Source organism: Mesoplodon densirostris, chromosome X, assembly GCF_025265405.1.
Source record: "Mesoplodon densirostris isolate mMesDen1 chromosome X, mMesDen1 primary haplotype, whole genome shotgun sequence".
Classification (NCBI taxonomy): Eukaryota; Metazoa; Chordata; class Mammalia; order Artiodactyla; family Ziphiidae; genus Mesoplodon; species Mesoplodon densirostris.
In genome coordinates this window covers 129,016,750-129,036,596 of record NC_082681.1, presented here as the reverse complement: position 1 = coordinate 129,036,596, position 19,847 = coordinate 129,016,750, and the positions used below count along the sequence as shown (strand labels likewise).

Below are 19,847 nucleotides of genomic sequence, written 5' to 3'. Positions count from 1 at the left end.
TAGCGTCTCCCGTCCCCGGACCGGAGATCGGGTGTCCGGCGCGAAGACCCCGTGGGCCCCGCTTCGGCCGCCTTTCCCAGGAGGGCGCGAGGGGCCACTCTGCGGGTAGATCTCGGCCGCGGGCCCCCCACTCGCAGCCCGGCGGGGAGTCGCAGGGGCGCGCTCGGTCGGGAGCGCGCGCGCCCGGCTGCTCCGAGGTCCAGCAGTGGCGCGAGGCGGGCAGAGGCGGAGCCGAGGGCGGGCCGGTCGCAGCCTCCGCCAGTCCCCGCTCCTTCCCCAGCACCCTAGCAGAGGCGCGCCACCTCCCCGCCCCCACTCCCCTCCCCCACCGCGCGCGCTCCGCCCGTCCCGGAGCCTCGCCCTCCGCCACGATGAGCAAATGAGCGCGAGCGAGGGCATGAAATTTAAATTCCACTCAGGGGAGAAAGTGCTGTGCTTCGAGCCTGACCCCACCAAGGCGCGAGTGCTGTACGATGCCAAGGTGCCGCCGCGGAGGGACAGGGAGGAGGCGCGGGCCGGGGACCCCGGGACGGGAGGCGAATGCGGATGCGGGTGTGGACGGCGCCGCGGAGCTGGGGAAGTGGCGGGGCCCGGGTGCTCCCTGCTCGCGGCTCCTCGGCCTGCGCGGCACCACACGGGCTACAGGGGGCGCTCGCGGGGCACCGCGATGGGGAGTCGGGACCCGGGCTCTTCCGCTTCCGCCCGGTGCCTGGGGTGCACTGGCGCCCTCGGAGCCTGGTGTGCCAAGTCGTTAGGCCCGGGAGCTGGCAGCGGGGGCCGCATACCCAGGAGGCACACAGCTTCGGCCTGACGGTTAAACCGCCCCTCATCCTGTGCGATCTAGTGCCGCGTGGGCTCCCGCGCCTCGCCCTGATCGACCCGGGCCAGATCCTAATCCATAGCGCCGCAGTACTGGCCGTGGACTGGCGATGTCGTTGCCCTGGGGCCCCAGTCGTGTCTAGGCTCGCCCCCTTCCGTAGGCCGCGACCCGCACCCCGAGGGCAAGGTTGCCCGGCTGTCATAGTCCTTCAGGGCCTTGCAACATTTAGATTTTCAATCTCCGTGTCGCGCCCCGTGCCTGTCCGCCTAAGTCTCCGGGGCTCGGGGGACGTTGAGCCACATCTGCAGCAGCTAAGGTCTGAACGGCCAGAGGGAGTTGGCTTCGCACTCCGGGAGTTGGGGGCTAGTCCCGGGCCCCAGGTGTGTCTGGGAGGTGCTGCCCTTTGGGGGATTGCCCAAGCCTTCCGGGCTCTACATTTTACTTTCGGACTTTACCCCCGCTGACCCCGTCTCAGTTTTCTGTTTGCTGTGCTTCCTCCCTCCCCGCCTGAGTCTCCCCAAGGGTGACACGCCCCATCATTTGCCCCAGACGTTTCCCATGGGACACCGCTGGGAGGGATGGCGTAAGCTGCGAGCCGAACTGGACCCGGACGCAGCGGAGCCCAGGAGACTACAACTCCCAAAGGTCTCTCGGCTGCAGCTCGCTTGTCTAGCCTGGACCCTTTTTAGTTAGTGACAGTTCGGCCGGCCAGTGGTTTCGGAAGCTGCACCCGTTCTCACACTCAGAGACCAATCGGGGTGGTTGGAGGGATGCTTCCTATTTTGAGGCATCCACTCAGGAAAAAAAATGGAATTGAAAGGAAAAATGTTTCAGTCCAGCTCTCTGTCTAAAAAAGGAGAGAATGCTTTCTTTTCTTTTACGAAAAGGTGTATGATCTAGTTTTCCTGATCCAGCTTCTAATATTCTCTATGCTCTATCGTTTGTGGACGATATTTCCTGGTTTCAGATTGTCGATGTTATTGTTGGGAAAGACGAAAAAGGCAGAAAGATCCCAGAATATCTGATCCATTTTAATGGTTGGAATAGAAGGTGAGTGTACTTGTTAAACCGGAATGAAAATTGATCACCTCTGCACAGGAACATTGCAAACTTCTTTGTTAAGTTCTAGAAACACTCCCAGGAAAGTTTCATTTCCTGTTTTTGCTTTTTTAAAAAAATCAAACCTTGCCTACTCTGAAGAATGATTATTTCTAAGTCGATTATATTTGGATTCTCTATGGGTAATTTTGGAAACCCCAGTTGCTTCTGTGTCTGAATGAGTTCCGGTTTCAGTTTACATCTTTTTTGTGATTTTAAAATATTTAAATAGTTTTCTAAAATGTAAGTAATTCTGAGACACATCTGTTCCTGTGAGGTGCTTTTAACATTGGTTTCATATCAAGCTAAAATAATGAATTTTACATTCTTTTCCTTTTTTGTTTGATTAGCTGGGATAGATGGGCAGCTGAAGATCATGTCCTTCGTGACACCGATGAAAATCGGAGATTACAGCGTAAATTGGCAAGGAAAGCTGTAGCTCGCCTGTAAGAATACAAAAAGCATATAAATGTTACTCAGTGTGTTTTCTTTTAGTGTTTAGAATTTTTATGTTATGAAAGTTTTAAAATCTGGTAAACATGGTTTCTTAAGTAATTTTACATTTTTAAAGTGTGTTAGCGCATAGTGTTTCTATTGTATTCGAAATAACTGCTGTGCTTTCAGAGAGGTTATTGTGTAGCATTCTGAAGTGGAGATTACCAGTTATGTTTTAAAGTTTAATTACATCTTAGGTACTTAAGAAGTACTGTTATTGTGTTTGGTTTTTTTCCTCAAGACCAATATCAGTCATCGTCAGCATTTCAGTTGTGTTTGTTTCAGGAGAAGCACAGGAAGAAAGAAGAAGCGCTGCAGGTTGCCTGGTGTGGATTCTGTCTTAAAAAGCCTCCCTGCTGAAGAAAAAGATGAAAATGTTGAAAACTGTGAGTGGCTTGACTCATTTTCTCTGGTTAAAAGGAGTTTTACCTAGTTCTTTTTTTTTTTTTTGCGGTACACGGGCTTCTCATCGTTGTGGCCTCTCCCGTTGCGGAGCACAGGCTCCGGACGCGCAGGCTCAGCGGCCATGGCTCACGGGCCCAAGCCGCTTCGCGGCACGTGGGATCTTCCCGGACCGGGGCACGAACCCATGTCCCCTGCATCAGCAGGCGGACTCTCAACCACTGCGCCACCAGGGAAGCCCTACCTAGTTCTTTTATACCGCAGGATGGAGGGGGAAGATTCATTCGAATTACAGACAGGGAAACATTTTAAGCTCATTACATAAAACGTTTGCCCCTTTTGTTTTGTGTTTTTTTTTTTTTTAGATGTTGGGGGTAGGAGTTTATTAATTTATTTATTTTTGCTGTGTTGAGTCTTCGTTTCTGTGCGAGGGCTTTCTCTAGCTGTGGCAAGCGGGGGCCACTCTTCATCGCAGTGCGCGGGCCTTTCACTATCGCGGCCTCTCGTTGCGGAGCACAGGCTCCAGACGCGCAGGCTCAGTAGTTGTGGCTCACGGGCCTAGTTGCTCCGCGGCATGTGGGATCCTCCCAGCCCAGGGCTCGAACCCGTGTCCCCTGCATTAGCAGGCAGACTCTCAACCACTGCGCCACCAGGGAAGCCCCGCCCCTTTTGTTTTTAAAAATTAAAGTAGCAGTCAATAAGATTCTAATTAGACCTCATCAGCCTTGCACATGACCACTGCCTTCTCAGCCAGTGTCTTTATACGGACCCCTCAGAGGTGCATTCTCATGTTTTCTTCTTGGTACCTTGCTCCACTTACGAATGCGGCAGGGAACCATAAGATCCTAGGTGACTAAACACTTGCAGATCATTTACCTGTGTGGTTTTTGCATCCCTTGAAATTGGTGTTACATTTTTTCAAAATAAATTTCTATTCTGAAAGGTACAGTCATTGTGTTCAGCGTTTAAAATTTATGCAGGATAGTAGTTTATTATTACCAGCAGTAGGACATGCATGCCGCCTTAAAGAATTGTAAACATAAGCGTTAGGGAAGTGTATAATGCAGGTTTGCCTGGTATTTTGTGTTTTACCTATAGCAATAAGCAGTTCTTCTGATGACAGTAGTGAAGAAAAGGATGAAGAAATAAGTGAAGAAAGTGATATTGAAGAAAAGACTGAAGTGGTATAAAGTTTTTATTGTAAAAACTCTTTGTCTTTGGCATATATTTTAGTGGTAAATTTCTAGTTGTGAAATGTTTTCTTTAACCAAACATTGTAAAATTGTACTTCATATATAAGGGGAAATAACCCTTAACCCTTACTTATAGTTACTGTAAGAACCTGTCCTTGGCTCTTCGTACCCATAAAGTGTTTTCACAAATCGTAGCTACCTCTTTCTTTCCAGTGAAAGTGTGAACTTTTTATAATGCCGATTAAGTATCAGAGTTTGGCATCTTCTGTTTGCCTGTCTACAAAGTTAACATGAATCCCACCGGTAAAGTTAAGTTGGGAAGAAGCAAAATAATCATTTGCAATGTGGTTAGTGGCCTAAAACAAGTTAACTTTTGGCTTTTAATATACTTTTCATTAGAACACTTGGCGTCATTACTGGTGTAAATGTCGAAGATTAACTGGGTTTGTTTCATTGTAGGCTGTCCTTATGTTAGTCCGTCTTTGGATATAGACTCTCTGTCTTAAGTAGCTAAAACTGAAATTGTGATGTTGCAGAAGGAGGAACCAGAGCTGCATGCAAAAAAGGAAATGGAAGAAAGAACAATAACTATAGAAATCCCTGAAGTTCTGAAGAAGAAGCTTGAGGACGATTGTTACTATATCAACAGGAGGAAACGGGTACACAGGGATAACATATAAAACATGCATCTGTAATAGAGCTTTCATTTAGCTGTATTTTGCAATCTTAAAAAGTTGAGAACCTTGGAGGAATGCAATTCATATTTTAAGTTTTGTACTGAGTCGGGTTTTAAACTTCTCTGACAGTACTGTTCTGCTGATGAAAGTGTGCAGTCTTTTCCAGCCCTGGCTGCCCATTAGAATCTTCTAGGGAGCTTCGCAAAGTCCTGATGCCTGGGCTTCAACCAAGAGGTCAAGGTGAAATTGATTCTTGGTGTTGGGGGTGGCAGCTGTGGATATCTTAGAGGCTCCGCAGGTGGTTCTAATGGATCACTAAGCTGAGAATCACTGCTTGCATTTATTTTTTAAATTATTACTGTAATCTACATGGGGATATGGTCAGTAGAAGAAAAAAGTCAAAGAGCTTCAAAGCACATTTGCTTAAAAAATTATCTTCAAACACAGTTGGCTTTATTTTTGAGCTTCAAAAATGATGTAGACAAGACCACTGTTTCTTGGAATATATGGTTTATACAATGGGATGTATACATCAGATGTTTATATTTTTGTTAACAGTTAGTGAAACTTCCGTGCCAGACCAACATCATAACTATTTTGGAATCATACGTGAAGCATTTTGCTATCAATGCAGCCTTTTCAGCCAATGAGAGGCCTCGTCACCATCACGCTATGCCACATGCCAACATGAATGTGCATTATATCCCAGCAGAAAAGAAGTAAGTAGGGGAGGGATGGTTGGCGTTTCATGGTTCGTTTTGGGTATTAGAGAAGTGACTTCCATTTAGAACAAGTAACATGTCTCTGTTTCAGTTATTATGAATTCATTTACTATAGCACTTGATGATTCACGTAATAACCAGTTTAATTTCAAAATATTGTCCCTTTTTCGGAATGTTCAGTAACTCCTTAGGTATGTGGTGTGGATCCATTGAGTATATGCACTGCCTCAACACCTGGAGTTTTTTTCAATGATGTAATTTAGGGAGATAACTGTTTTTTTTCCTTGAGAAGTACCTGAATGGGGGATGAGAATTTTATCGAGGCTTGTTCACAAACAGGTCTTTTTCCTAGTCTGAGTAATTGTCCTCATAGCTTGCCTTGCGCACATGAGCCAGCAGGAGTAGAATCAGACACGTAGATTGTTCAAGTTTAAACAGGTGTGTTAGTTCGTCAGGACCGCCCCCTTCAGCTCCCGGTGATTGGGGTCTGTCCACCTTCTGCAGCACAGACTGCTTGGGCTCCTTGTGTGGCACTGGGCATATTCATTTGTGTTCAGTGTGGTAAGGTAAAATTACTTATTGCACTTTATATTATAGATCTGTGTTCCCATTTAATTCTTTATTATTAGCATCTACAGGCTAACTTTAGTTTTTACACACATAGGTGTAGTATATAGCATTTAAAACTCTTCCTTCTTAAAATGTGCAATTTCATTGTGACATTTTGGAAAGTTCTATTATTTTACTGCATCTCTAATCTCTTTAATCCTTCCAGCGTTGACCTTTGTAAGGAGATGGTGGATGGATTAAGAATAACCTTTGATTACACTCTCCCATTGGTTTTGCTCTATCCATATGAACAAGTTCAGTATAAAAAGGTGACTTCGTCCAAATTTTTTCTTCCGATTAAGGAAAGTACCACAAACACTAATAGGTAAGTTAACTTGCAGTTCAACCGTCAGATATCAGCAATGAAATAGCTAAATCTGTTTTTGAAGATTTCTATTGGATGCTATGGGGCCAACGTGTTTGGAGGAGGGAGTAAATTGCAAAGCGCCCATACTGGTCGCTTTCTTTTTTCCTGGGTAAGCTAAGTCATCATTCACTTGCAAGTGTCTCTAAAAGGTTTTACCAAGTGAAGATTTCAGTGTAGAGAAGTTGGCTCTTGTGTAGCCATCCCGTGCTTTCCAAAGACAGTGGGGTGAAGAGAGCACAGCCTGAGAAAGGTAGATGTGGGTTTGAATTTGGCTCCCCCACATATAGGTTGTGAGACTTGGGGAGGTGTCTTTTGAGCCTCTTGCTTTTGCCTCTGTACGATGGAGAGAACATTTGCTTCTGTAGGTAGTTATTAAATGAGGAAGTTCATGAAGGGCTGGCCACCTCTGCCCTTCAGGTAAGGTTAGTTTCCTTCCCGGTCTGCTGTGTCCCCACTTTCTTCCCTCAATGACCAAGCATTTCCAAATATCTATTCTTTGGGGGGGTTGAAAGTCCCCCACCCTGAGTCTATGCCTACATCTGTGTAAGCTACTTCCCTCTCTCCCCGAGGCCCGTCTTCCTGAGAGTGGTCTGTTCTCATGATTTCCACTCATCCATCTCTTCTTGCCTGTTTACCATCTGCCTTTGCACTTGCTGTGCCATGTGTCGGCCACCTTTCCCCCCACCCCGGGTCCTGTCTCCTGGTTGTCTGCCTCATGACCGTCTCTTCTCAGCCTGCCTTCCTTCCCCGTTGGTTCCACCCCATTTGAGAGGCCTGTGTGACTCACTGGGGACCTGTGTTGATGTCCCCATGCCCTCCTCCAAACCTCGAGGTTCCCAGGGTCTGGGGTGGACCGCGTGTTGCCACAAAATTTGGCCGATGTTTGTGGTGTTTCTAGTCTTACCAGTAGTGACACTGTGATGAGATAATGTGGTGTTCTTATTCTCTCCACCAGGGTTTCTCAGCCTTGGCTCTACTGATGTTTTGAAGTGTATCATCTTTTGTGGTGGCACCGTCCTGTGCATTGTAGGGTGTTGGGCAGCCTCCCTGGGCTCCACCCATTAGAGCCCAATGGCCCTTTCCCCGTTGTGACAATCAAAACTGTCTCCAGAAGGTGTCAGTGTCCACTGGCAGAGTAGAATCACTCCCAGTTGAGAACCACTGACCTAAGACAAGTATAAAAGGGCGTCACAATCTTTAATGCCAGTGTGCCTTGAGGAATTATTTAAAGGGTTAAAATGATTTAATATGTTTAGTTACTTTTTTTTTTTTTTTTTTTTGCGGTATGCGGGCCTCTCACTGTTGTGGCCTGTCCCGCTGCGGAGCACAGGCTCCGGACGCGCAGGCTCAGCGGCCATGGCTCACGGGCGCAGCCGCCCCGCGGCATGTGGGATCCTCCCGGACCGGGGCACGAACCCGTGTCCCCTGCATCGGCAGGCGGACTCTCAACCACTGCGCCACCAGGGAAGCCCTATTTAGTTACTTTTTAAGAAAATATTTCGGCACATCTGGAAGTGAAAGTTTCTAAGCCTCCTGCAGTGGAGTGGAGGGTGTGTTTACTGTGTGAAAGAAGCCATTGAAGAACCCCTCCAGGTTTTACAGAGATTCTGTGGGCCAGACACGTGTGGCGTTGTCCCGTCTTCCGTAGGAACCCAGAGGAGCTCTCTCCAAGCCCACCTTTGTTGAATCCATCCACACCACAGTCCACAGAGAGTCAGCCCACCACAGGCGAGCCAGCCACCCCCAAAAGGCGCAAAGCCGAGCCGGAAGCCTTGCAGTCTCTGCGGCGGTCCACACGCCACTCGGCCAATTGTGACCGGCTGTCGGAGAGCAGCGCCTCGCCCCAGCCCAAGCGCCGGCAGCAGGACGCGTCTGCCAGCATGCCCAAGCTGTTCCTGCACCTGGAAAAGAGTAGGTCCACCCCTCGGGCAGGAAGGCTGCGCCGGGGAGAGCCGATGCGCCACTTCGCGCCCCTGAAACGCGTCCAGCCGGCAGGAGGGGCTGGGGGAGAACAGGACGAGCACAGGCTCACATCCAGATTCGCCTGCTCGGCTCTGGGGATTTGACTCAGGAGTTCGGCCCGCCTGAGGCTCACGAGGCATTGTCTCTAACCTACCATCAGCTATAGCTAAGAGAAGGGAGCCCCCCACGCCTTCAGCTCTGCAGCGTGGATCCTCGGCGCTGACCGATTAGAGCTGGCCGACAAGTCTGGTAGCAGTCCCTCCCCTCAGCCCTAATCTGCCGTACTGGGCACCCACTAGTCACTTCCCGTCCCTATGGATTTGCCTCTTCTGGGCGTGTATTCATATCAGTAGAATCATACTATATGTGGCCTTCCGTCTGTGGCTTCTTTCACTTAACAATGTTTTCAAGGTTCATCACGTAGCGTATCTCAGTACTTGATTCCCTTGCTTTGCTTTTTTCCACCAAATAATATTCCAGGTATTGTCTTTAATAGGGAAGTCTTATTGTTAAAAATTAATAACATCTCTGCTGCTTGTAAAGGTCTTCCAGCAATCTTTAATTCCGTAGCTCTGTGATTTACAAGTGAATAATGAACATCTTTTCCTTTTGAAGAGACACCCGTTCATAGCAGATCATCCTCACCCGTTCCTCTGACCCCTAGCAAGGAAGGGAGTGCGGTGTTTGCTGGCTTTGAAGGCAGAAGAACTAATGAAATAAATGAGGTAAAGAGTTACTGCCTGCTGTTCATCCCCAGTGAGTCCTTCCTTTTGTGGTTTCTTAAATCCTGCAGGAGAAAGTTGGGTTTTCTTAGAAGACACATTATGTTACTGTTGCTGCGAATGGTAACAGAATGGTTCATATGATTGCAACATTGTATTTGTGGTTTCTAAAATGAGACAATGGTTAGGATTCCAGCCCTACACTTAACATTCATCTTTTATTTCAAATAAGTACAAGTATTGAAGTGTGATTATTTTCATTTTATGGAATGGTTATCAGCACATTTTTTCTGCAAAAGGCCAGAGAGTAAATATTTTAAACCTTGCAGGCCACACAGTTGCTGTTGAGACTCCCCAACTCCAAAGCAACCATAGGCACTCTGTAAATGAATGAGTGTGCTGTGGTCCAAGGAAACTTTATTTATGGATGCTGAAATTTGAATATCAGATAATTTTTCTATGTTATGAAATATTCCACTTTTGGCATTTTCTCAATCATTTAAAAATATGAAACCCATCCTCGGGACTTCCCTGGTGGCGCAGTGGTTAAGAATCCGCCTGCCAATGCAGGGGACATGGGTTCGAGCCCTGGTCTGGGAAGATCCCACATGCCGCAGAGCCACTAAGCCTGTGCGCCACAACTACTGAGCCTGCGCTCTAGAGCCCATGAGCCACAACTACTGAGCCTGCGTGCTGCAACTACTGAAGCCTGCGTGCCTAGAGCCCATGCTCTGCAACAAGAGAAGCCACAATGAGAAGCCCGAGCACCGCAACAGAAGAGCAGCCCCCGCTCGCCGCAACTAGAGAAAGCCCGTGCGCAGCAACGAAGACCCAACACAGCCCAAAATAAATAAATAAATAAATAAATATTTTTAAAAAACCATCCTCAACAGTAGTGCATTGTGCCAGGCGCTTGACCTAAATTACCTCAAGTTCTCGAGAACAGCCTCACCACCAGAGTTCCACTTTATGGATGGGAGAACTTCAATTTAAAACTATTTTTAAGGCCAGTTAACTGAGGTAGGTAGTGAGTGTTTCAGGAGTTCAGGAGATGTCTTAGTCCACTGGGATATTCTGTGAATCTCACCTAGGAAGTGGGATTTTTCTTGTTTCTGTGCATAGGGAAGGATGGCTTTACTAGAAAGAATATTTGATGACAGGGGTCAGCAAACTTTTCTTATAAAGGGTCAGATTGTAAATATCTTCAGGGCTGTGCACCAGCGTGAAAGCGGTATGGATAGTTCACAAATGAATGAGTGTGCAGTGTGCCTCCAAAATTCATTCACGCACGCTAGTAATTGAATTTCATATGACTTTCATATGTCGTGAAGTATTATTCATTTGATTTCTAAAAAACCATTAAAAACATAACCGTTCTTCGCACAAGGGGGTTGGATTTGGCCCAAGGGCTGTAAGTTGGCTGACCCCTGCTAGAAAACTCAATTTGTGTTACAGTGATATTGAGGGGAGATTTAGGAAATTCCTAGTGCAAGCAGTCCCTGATTTTCCATTTTTCAGACAAGAGGGCCCTGCAAGTGTTATTTAAGGGGAATCATGTTTCTTCTAGAAGACATCTGAATATTGAGGCACGGCCATTCCCAATCTGGTCACTGGTGCAAGGCCACCATCTAGTGGTTTTAGGTAGAGCTGCAAGCTCTAGTGAAAAAGTAGGATTTCTAGTCAGTGGTTGGAGTTGGGCAGACTCTCAATGATTCGTGAGACCTTAGTGCATTCCCCCTCCATAAGTGCCTATATTGCAGTATGTTTTCCCCAGGGCTCTGCATCCTGACCACCTGAGACTCACTCTCCCCATGACGTTCGCTGCCCCACCACATGGGGAGGGTCTGGACTCACATTCCTGCTTGAGATCACAGGTGGTTCCCGTGCACACCTCAGTTAAGAATCCTCCACTAGAAACTTGTTATTTACCCCCATAATGCCTCTTTGACAAATAGGAGATGAGTCACTGCACTGAGATGCAAAATTGAGTGAGGTAGACTGGCTTGCTAACTAACCAGATGAGCTGCTTTTGCACACGTGCACTTCGTGCCTTCAGTGGTCTCAGACTCCCGTGTTCACTTTTTTTTTTTTTTTTTTTTTTTTGCGGTACGCGGACCTCTCACCGCTGCGGCCTCTCCCGCCGCGGAGCACAGGCTCCGGACGCGCAGGCTCAGCGGCCACGGCTCACGGGCCCAGCCGCCCCGCAGCACGTGGGATCCTCCCGGACCGGGGCATGAACCCGCGTCCCCCGCATCGGCAGGCGGACTCCCAGCCACTGCGCCACCAGGGAAGCCCCGCCTATGTTCACTTTGAGTATCATTGTTGAAAACAGTTCCCGAGCTTCAGCTGTGTGCACCACTGGGTTAGGTGCTGGGGAGAGTGTAAAGGTGCTGAAACTTACTCCTACCCTGAGCCTGGTACAGCACAGAAGGGTGGGGTCGGTGAGGCAAGGGCTGAAGCCCAGACATTCTGCATGGAGTTATATGGAACCATGGTGGTACTTGTTAACTTCTACAATTTCATTTGATCAAATTGACTACATCAGCCTTTCTCGGGTCGTTTTGGCATCCTTCTGCTTTGTCTTGTAGAGGGTTTCCTTTGACGCTATTTCCAGATTAAACTTGACAGATCTCAAAAAGCAAAACAGTAACTCAGGAGAAGCGTTCTATGATTTGCTGAAGTATTTCTATGGAAATTCAACTCTTACTTTAACAAAAGCCGCAAATCCACCCACAGTTCTGAAATTCAAAGTGAAGGAAAAGAAATCAGTTACTAGGGTTGAAGTCTATTTTCACTTGATTCAATGGATGAAATTAGGTTCCAAAGTGAATCTAACATAGCAGAAAATTAGAGAACCTTGAAACAATGGTAACATTACTCAAAACATCTTTGGATCACTTTTTATTGCTTCACTGTCTAATACAGCAGAATTTTCAGTAAAGGAAAAGGGGCAAAATGACCAAAACGGTTACAGCTAATTTATAGGTAGTAGCTATTGAAAATTAGAAAATCAAATATTTCCCTAATCTAATTTTAAGTCTTCCTTTCTCATTTTATTTATTTTTATAAGTTTGTGTTATTTGATATAGTGGCATATTTTTTAAATTTTATTTTATTTATTTTTGGCTGCATTGGGTCTTCGTTGCTGCACGTGGGCTTTCTCTAGTTGCAGCGAGTGGGGGCTACTCTTCGTTGCGGTGCATGGGCTTCTCATAGTGGTGGCTTTCTTGTTGCAGAGCATGGACTCTAGGTGCGCGGGCTTCAGTAGTTGTGGCACGTGGGCTCAGTAGTTGTGGCTCGTGGGCTCTAGAGTGCAGGCTCAGTAGTTGTGGCACACGGGCTTAGTTGCTCCGTGGCATGTGGGATCTTCCCAGACCAGGGCTCGAACCTGTGTCCCCTGCATTGGCAGGCGGATTCTTCACCACTGCGCCACCAGGGAAGCCCGAGTGGCATATTTTTTTCATCGTCATGCAATTTGTCATAATTTTTAGGTGATTAGAAGTGTCTCCATGTTGCCAAGGAAGGTGGGATGGCTTTAGAACCTCCACATTGGTTTCTTGTCATTGTTTTGTTCCACATTTGGTTTCCTCCCATTTTCTGGTCCAGCTGTGAGGCAGCTCCAGAGGTGCCAGAGGGATGGGAAGCTTGGGTGTAGAAATGTGACACTTGATGGGTGATGTCTTTCTGCTGGCCTGAGAATGTCATTGTGTATGTGTTTGCCGGGATTCCAAATGTTCAGATCTGTTGGTAATGGAGTGTTAAGATATAACAACAAAGCATTCAATCTGCATTTCCCAGGTCCTCTCCTGGAAACTTGTACCCGACAGTTACCCCCCAGGTGACCAGCCACCTCCACCCTCTTACATTTATGGGGCGCAACACTTGCTGCGATTGTTCGGTAAGAAATCCTGGTCCCTGCTTTCTTCTTTCCCTTTTTATTTTCTTTTTTGATTTTAACACTTATAAGCTTATGTACATCTTGTGGTAATTTTGGGGTCTAAGAAAAATCATTAAATGTTGATCTCAAAAAAAAAAACACCAAATGGATCTTATATTTCATAAAAATTGTGTTTGTAATGTTTGTACTACTACTCTGTTTTTGCGTTCAGTAGGAGTTTTGGTGTTGTTTGGCAACATAGATGTTAATTTTAATTCAAATAAAGACACATGGGGAGCCAGAGGATCCCTGAGTGTGTCCTACTCATCGCCAGATTCTGCCGATTGATTGTAAATGGTTTTGCTTTTATTTTTAATGCAGTGAAACTTCCAGAAATCCTTGGAAAGATGTCCTTTTCTGAGAAGAATCTGAAGGCTTTACTGAAGCACTTTGATCTCTTTCTGAGGTATTGTTATTAGTTTGTCAAAACTTACTCCGCCACCTTATGTATGACTTTTCTGAACTTGTCTTCACCAGATGTGGAAGCTAGCTCTGTGGGTAGCAGTATTACCCAAGTATGGTTGGTTCTAACAGTAATTGTAACATGGGGGTTTTGGGCTATTTTTTTCATAGTTTATCTGGTTTCTAAGTGAAGGGTATTCATTGTACGGAGGTAAAATTTTTTGGTGTCACTAGAAGAATCCAGTTGGATTCCATGTGAATAGAAAATTAATTTTCCATGTGAATAGAAAATTAATTTTCTAAAGAAGTGAGTGAGATTGATAATAATGTAATTCTATGTATTTTATTCAGGAGTACCCTAAGTATGTGACTTTTCTTTGTTGCATGTATATAAACTAACTTAAATTTACAGGTCTGCTTTTGGTGTCTGTTTTGGAGTTAAGATAAATGTGCTGATAGTTTGTGAGTTCGGAGAAAGGTATTGTTTCCTTCACCTGACAGAGCCAGTCATTTTATTAGTGTCAGATCATTTGCCCCGAGGCTCTCTCCCCTCCCCCGCATCTGGGGCTGTGGACCCCAGCCTCCGTTATGGCTGTGGCCCAACTCTCCCACCCAGATGTCTATTGACCAGTTCCTCTTGGAGTTCAAGGCTGGTTGTCACTCTGCCTCACCCAACTTGTCATATCTCCCTGACCTGTTTCTTGATTCTCTTTAAGGGGGTACCTTTTCCTTGTATTTAGTCCCTAACCTGCAAGAGCTAATCAAGTAGGATTTACCAGAGTGGAGACCACTCCAGCCAGAGAAATGGGTCTTGGAGTTTTTGTTGTTTTTTTTTTTTTTTTTTGCGGTACGCGGGCCTCCTACCGCTGCGGCCTCTACTGTTTTGGAGCACAGGCTCCGGACGCGCAGGCTCAGCGGCCATGGCCCACGGGCCCAGCCGCTCCGTGGCACATGGGATCCTCCCGGACCAGGGCACGAACCTGTGTCCCCTGCATCGGCAGGCGGGCTCTCAACCACTGTGCCACCAGGGAAGCCCTGGGTCTTGAACTTTTTAAAAGATATTTGTGTGGGTATTTTGAACAAAGTATCCAATTAGTGGAATTAGACTTTATAACATTTTATTAGAAACAAGTTTCAAAAACACTCTCTTCCCCTCCAGCCTCCCCCTCAAAAAAACCCCACAACTCTGTTTGGCATCAACATTTCATTAAGCTGAAATCAAATAATGCCAAAATAAGACAGCCGCAAGTTAGCATAGGAGATACTGCTAATTTTGAGGTATGCCCAATACGAAATAGAAATTAGGGTTTTAGGAGGTAACTTAGAAAGATTTACAAATAAATATAGTATGGTTGACCCTTGAACAACACGGGTTTGAACTGCACAGATCGACTTGTATGTGGATTCTTAAAAATAGTAAATACTATAGTACTACATGATCCATGTGGTTGGTTGAGTCTAGGAATGTGGAAGAACAGTGGATATGGAGGGCCCAACTGTAAGTTATACAGGGATTTTCAACTGTGTAGAGGGTCGGTGCCCCTAACCCACACATTGTTCAAGGGTCAGCTGTAATGAAAATGTTTCGAAAATGTATCCAAAGACGTCAACTAGAGAATCAATGGATAAGTAATTGCTGTAGGAAGCGTACACTCAAAGAAGAAAGAGTTATCTCTCAAATGAATTTTGATTTGGTTTTTACTGAAGAAGGTATTGCAGCGGTTTATCCTTATCTTTTTAGGAATTTGGACAGGTGGGAAGAGGCAGGGGAAACAAATAAGGGGCTAATTACTTAGCTTACTAGCTAATGTGGCCCATGTGAGAATGTTTTAGCCATTCATGGGGAAATATTTGATACTTCAGAGTCAACGTAGTATCTCTGTGTTGCAGATTCTTGAGTGGCTACATTTTAACATCCATCCATAGTCAGGCATAAGTCAGTCTTGCTTACCTATTTTGGTGGAACTGCAGCACCTTTGGCATGGCAAATTGGGACACAAAATGCTCTTCACTTATTAAACCATTCAGTTTTGATTTAACTTAGGCCATGTAAGTACTGTGAATTTCTCAGGTGACATTTATTGAGTTTATAATTTATTTTTTATAGTTTTTTTTTTTTTTTTTTTTTTTTTTTTTTTTGCGGTACGCGGGCCTCTCACTGCTGTGGCCTCTCCCATTGTGGAGCACAGGCTCTGGACGCACAGACCCAGCGGCCATGGCTCACGGGCCCAGCCGCTCTGCGGCATGTGGGATCTTCCCAGACCGGGGCACGAACCCGTGTCCCCTGCATCGGCAGGCGGACTCTCAACCACTGCGCCACCAGGGAAGCCCCTATAGTTTGTTTTTAAAAGAGGAAAATGTGGGACTTCCGTGGTCAAGTGGCTAAGACTCCATGCTCCCAATGCCGGGGGCCCGGGTTCGATCCCTGGTCAGGGAACCGCATGCCACAACTAAAGATCCTGCGAGCCTCCACTAAGACCTGGTGCAGCCAAATATAAATAAGTAAATAAAGAGATGAGGAAAATGTAGAAATAGTCACGAGGCCTTTTTGCACAGAAGTGATTATATAATCAAGACTGCCACCTAGTGGAGTTTAGGTTCTATTTCTATTTGTACACTTGATAGTGAAAGGATTCCAATGAAATAGTCATTAACGTCGAAGCCGGATATGTGCAATGAAAGTAATCAGTATATAGACATCAAGATTATATTCATTATTTTTTTTCTGTCTCATACAGAAAAGAGTGAAATGTTAGAGTGGTTGGAAGTTAAAATTTTGCTTCTTGGTATTTGGCCTTTATTGTAGTGATCATAGGGGCTATTTGTTTTCTTTTTTCCAGGTTTTTAGCAGAATACCATGATGACTTTTTCCCAGAGTCTGCCTATGTTGCTGCCTGTGAGGCGCACTACAGCACGAAGAACCCCAGGGCGATTTATTAAGGTTTTGATGGTTCTGGAAGAACAGCTTCTCTATCTAGCTTTGCACTCTCGGTTCCCGATAAAGAACTAGGGAGTTGGTGGGCCTTCCTTAGAGCGAATGCGACACCCGCCTTGGGGGGGTGTGGCAGAGGCGGGCCCATTTGTTTGAGTTGCTTACCTACCGTAGTTATTTCTGTTAAGGATTACTTCCTAGGTACCTGAACGGCCTCCAACATGTGACCCTTGCCACGGTACATGTCATCTGTGACGGCGGGAAAAGAGCAGCTGTGTTCACAGTGAAATGTTCACGAAAGTGTGCGTAGGTTGGGCTGTTTCAGTAGACGGAGTTACTTTTTAGCAATAACCACATTTTTTAACTATTTGTTAGCATTAAACAAAATTGTTTTGCAAACCGTTTTCATTCTTGTGATGAGGCTGAGCAACAAAACATTAGTTTTGCTTGGAAACCGAAAAGTAGTCCCAGAATATTTTAGAGGGGGTTGATATTGATGGCAAAAAGAAAATTTGCAGCTATACATTTGCTTGTTACAGTTCCTTTTCTATAAAACCTTATTTTTGGTGATCTAAATAAAGCATTGCCTGAATGTTTGAGATTTTATAGCTACACTTGGTTGTGTAATGTTATAGTTCCCTTTCTGTAGGATGTTATTTTGGGTGATCTCAAATAAATCATTGCCCATCTTGTTGGAAAGAACCAAGAGAGAGTTTTCACTCTGGTCTTGTCCTCTTTCTTCATTGTAGAAAAACAGCAAGGTAACTTTGATTCATAACTTTTTTGTGTTTTATTTTGTTTTCCCTTTGTGACTTTTTTTTTTTTTTTTTTTTTTTTTTGCTGTACGCGGGCCTCTCACTGCTGTGGCCTCTCCCGTTGCGGAGCACAGGCTCCGGACACACAGGCTCCGCGGCCATGGCTCGCGGGCCCAGCCGCTCCGCGGCATGTGGGATCTTCCGGGATCGGGGCACGAACCCGTGTCCCCTGCATCGGCAGGCGGACTCTCAACCACTGCGCCACCAGGGAAGCCCCCTTTGTGACTTTTTTATTAAGGACTTTTGTTTTCCTTTCCTTCTTTGATTTTGCCTGACTAGAAGGTGGTTACTGGAAGTTGGGACAGCTCCTTGCTGGTTTGGGGCCGACATATTTAGCCTCTTCCAGCATTACCAGCTGATGGTCTCTGAAGTCATCCTTCTAATCCTCACCTAAGTCTCTCACATGCCTGCCCTTTTCCTCAGGATATTTTAGAAAGTTCCAGCTCTGTTTGAGGGATGCCAGTACCATACAAGCCTTGAACGTAGCATCTGCATTTTCTCGTAGCTCAGTTTAGTTGACCTTAATTTCCAAAGATCACTGGACATGAACCACAAGAGCCACAGGGAGTTTCAAAAGCTCTCTAAATGGTTCCATCAAAGAGACTTCTGTATACACTGACCCGTGAGAATCAGAACCTCGAAGTCGAGTAATGTCCTCTTAGTGCACATAGTTGCTAAGCAAACGTCAGGTTTTGGCTTCTAACCTGGAGTAGCATTTGGGTTCATGCTAGGTTTCATCTCCATTTGGTTTATGCAATGCTTGTTTAAATCTGGTGCACCTGCAGTATGCTCTGAATTGTTGAAAAAGTTAAATCAGTAATTATTCATGGCCTGGAAAAGAAAAAATTTTTCTTTTATAAGAATCTACTTGTTAAATGTCCCCAATGAAATGAACACAGACTGTCTCTTGGAACATTTACATAGTTATATACCTTGAGTTTACAATTAATGCATTTTCTAATAATGAACAATTATTTTCTTCCCCTAAAGGCATTTTTGTGTGTGTGTGTGTGGCCATGTGCATGTGGGATATTAGTTCCCCGGCCAGGGATCAAACGTGTGCCCCCTGCAGTGGAAGTGCAGAGTCCTAACCACTGGACTGCCAGGTTCTTAATCACAACTTCCCTTAAGCTGATTATTTGTACCTTAGGTTGATTTAAATAACTGTTCAAAGTTTTATCCCTTTATTGTATATTGCTAATAATTTTTCAAATAATTCATCAGTTAAAAAAATGATTTAAATGTCTAGACTGGACTTCCCTGGTGGCACAGTGGTTAAGAATCCACCTGCCAATGCAGGGGACACGGATTCAAGCCCTGTTCCGGGAAGATCCCACATGCCGCGGAGCAACTAGGCCCATGCACCACAACTACTGAGCCCGCATGCCACAACTACTGAAGCCCACTTGCCTAGAGCCCGTGCTCCGCAACAAGAGAAGCCACTGCAACGAGAAGCCCGTGCACCGCAACGAAGAGCAGCCCCCGCTCGCCGCAACTAGAGAAGGCCTGCGCACAGCAACGAAGACCCAACGCAGCCAAAAATGAATAAATTTTTAAAAATTAAAATAAATTTTTAAAAATTAAATGAATTTAAATGTCTAGACCATCCTTATAAAAATTATGCATTATTGTTTTTTGGTCAATTTTTATATTGTTACTTTCCTAAACTGCCAAATCTTGCAGTTAAGTATCACATCATTGGATTAATGTCTTCCTTTTAAGTTGTTTAAAGATGTATTGAAAATATTTCTATAACTTGTGTGTCATATCGGTGTACTAGGACTTTGAAAAAAACATGTGAGGGGGAAAAACAACATTTCCAAACAAGTAGATTGTAAAGCATTTCATAGTACAGTGTATACAAAAAAAGAAAAATTTACCATTTTACAAAAGTTGACGTCTGTCATTAGATTATTTTATCAACTCTATAAACATTTGAGCAAGTGCAATTACCCTGTTTTGCCATTATTTTCTTAATAACTCAGTGGCCCCTGCCCTTTAACATTTAGCCAAAGGTAAGTTTATCTGAACGTTTATTGACAACCACCTAACTGGTACCAAAAACTGCTAGGTATTGAAAGATGAGGATGAGTAAGGCATTGGTGGGGGGATATAGTTAAGAAAATCTATACAACCATACCACTGTTATTTTTACTAACCAAGTTAAGTTAGGAAGTGTGTTACTTTAACCAGTTCTTAATTTTAAAAAGTTTAATGTAACCATAAATGGCAACATTTCCCCAAATTAAGCTCATCCAAGAAAGAATGGGTAACTCTTTTAACTGGTGTGTGGATGTCAGTTTAGGTGGGTTTGATTACTTAAAGTTTTCACTAGTTATAAAGTCTGGCAAGATGCTGTTAAGGGACTTGGTATCCATTGGGAAAAGAAGTTTCAACAGATTAAAATTAAAAGCAGGAACGGGGAAATTGTGTTTATACCCCAATGAGATAAGACTCCCCAGTACACCAGTTAAATCTTTTTTTTTTTCTTCTTTAGGAATTGGAGAGACACTTTTTTCTAGCTTCTGCTTGTCTTATGCTTGAGCCAGATTCTTCCAGATGTTCATTTGGGACAAACCCTTAGATAGTGTATTTTTAAGCTGATTGAATTATGTTGGTTTTACCTAGTTTCAGTAAAAACAGGATGCTATTCTCTGTGTCTCTTTCTTGGAATACATCTTATAAACTCAAAGT

The 19,847-nt window shown here is 45.0% G+C and overlaps 1 protein-coding gene across 3 annotated transcripts; it reads left to right on the top strand.

Moving 5' to 3' along the window:
- Positions 1 to 357: 357 nt before the first annotated feature.
- On the top strand, positions 358 to 18,751 carry MSL3 (MSL complex subunit 3). Of its 3 annotated transcripts, none has more exons than XM_060087414.1 (14): positions 358 to 481; positions 1,788 to 1,870; positions 2,269 to 2,364; positions 2,699 to 2,799; positions 3,914 to 3,999; positions 4,545 to 4,667; positions 5,244 to 5,404; positions 6,183 to 6,341; positions 8,032 to 8,294; positions 8,961 to 9,070; positions 12,866 to 12,965; positions 13,326 to 13,410; positions 16,247 to 16,347; positions 18,144 to 18,751. In XM_060087414.1, exons 1-13 carry the CDS (start codon positions 380 to 382, stop codon positions 16,344 to 16,346), a joined length of 1,569 nt encoding a protein of 522 aa, XP_059943397.1. In that variant the 5' UTR covers positions 358 to 379; the 3' UTR covers position 16,347; positions 18,144 to 18,751. The 3 variants fall into 3 exon arrangements, with proteins under 3 accessions (XP_059943397.1, XP_059943396.1, XP_059943398.1); XM_060087413.1 differs by lacking the exon at positions 18,144 to 18,751 and adding an exon at positions 16,527 to 17,146; XM_060087415.1 differs by lacking the exons at positions 2,269 to 2,364; positions 18,144 to 18,751 and having other exon boundaries at positions 16,247 to 17,146.
- The last annotated feature ends 1,096 nt before the right edge of the window (positions 18,752 to 19,847 follow it).

What these genes read in the sequence shown, in the direction of transcription:
- MSL3 (XM_060087414.1), top strand. Translation starts at nt 380, where the DNA reads ATGAGCGCGAGCGAGGGCATGAAATTTAAATTCCACTCAGGGGAGAAA. An exon ending in AGGAAAGCTGTAGCTCGCCT is followed by an intron (nt 2,365 to 2,698) that starts GTAAGAATACAA and finishes TGTTTGTTTCAG; the next exon opens with GAGAAGCACAGGAAGAAAGA. An exon ending in AGTACCACAAACACTAATAG is followed by an intron (nt 6,342 to 8,031) that starts GTAAGTTAACTT and finishes CGTCTTCCGTAG; the next exon opens with GAACCCAGAGGAGCTCTCTC.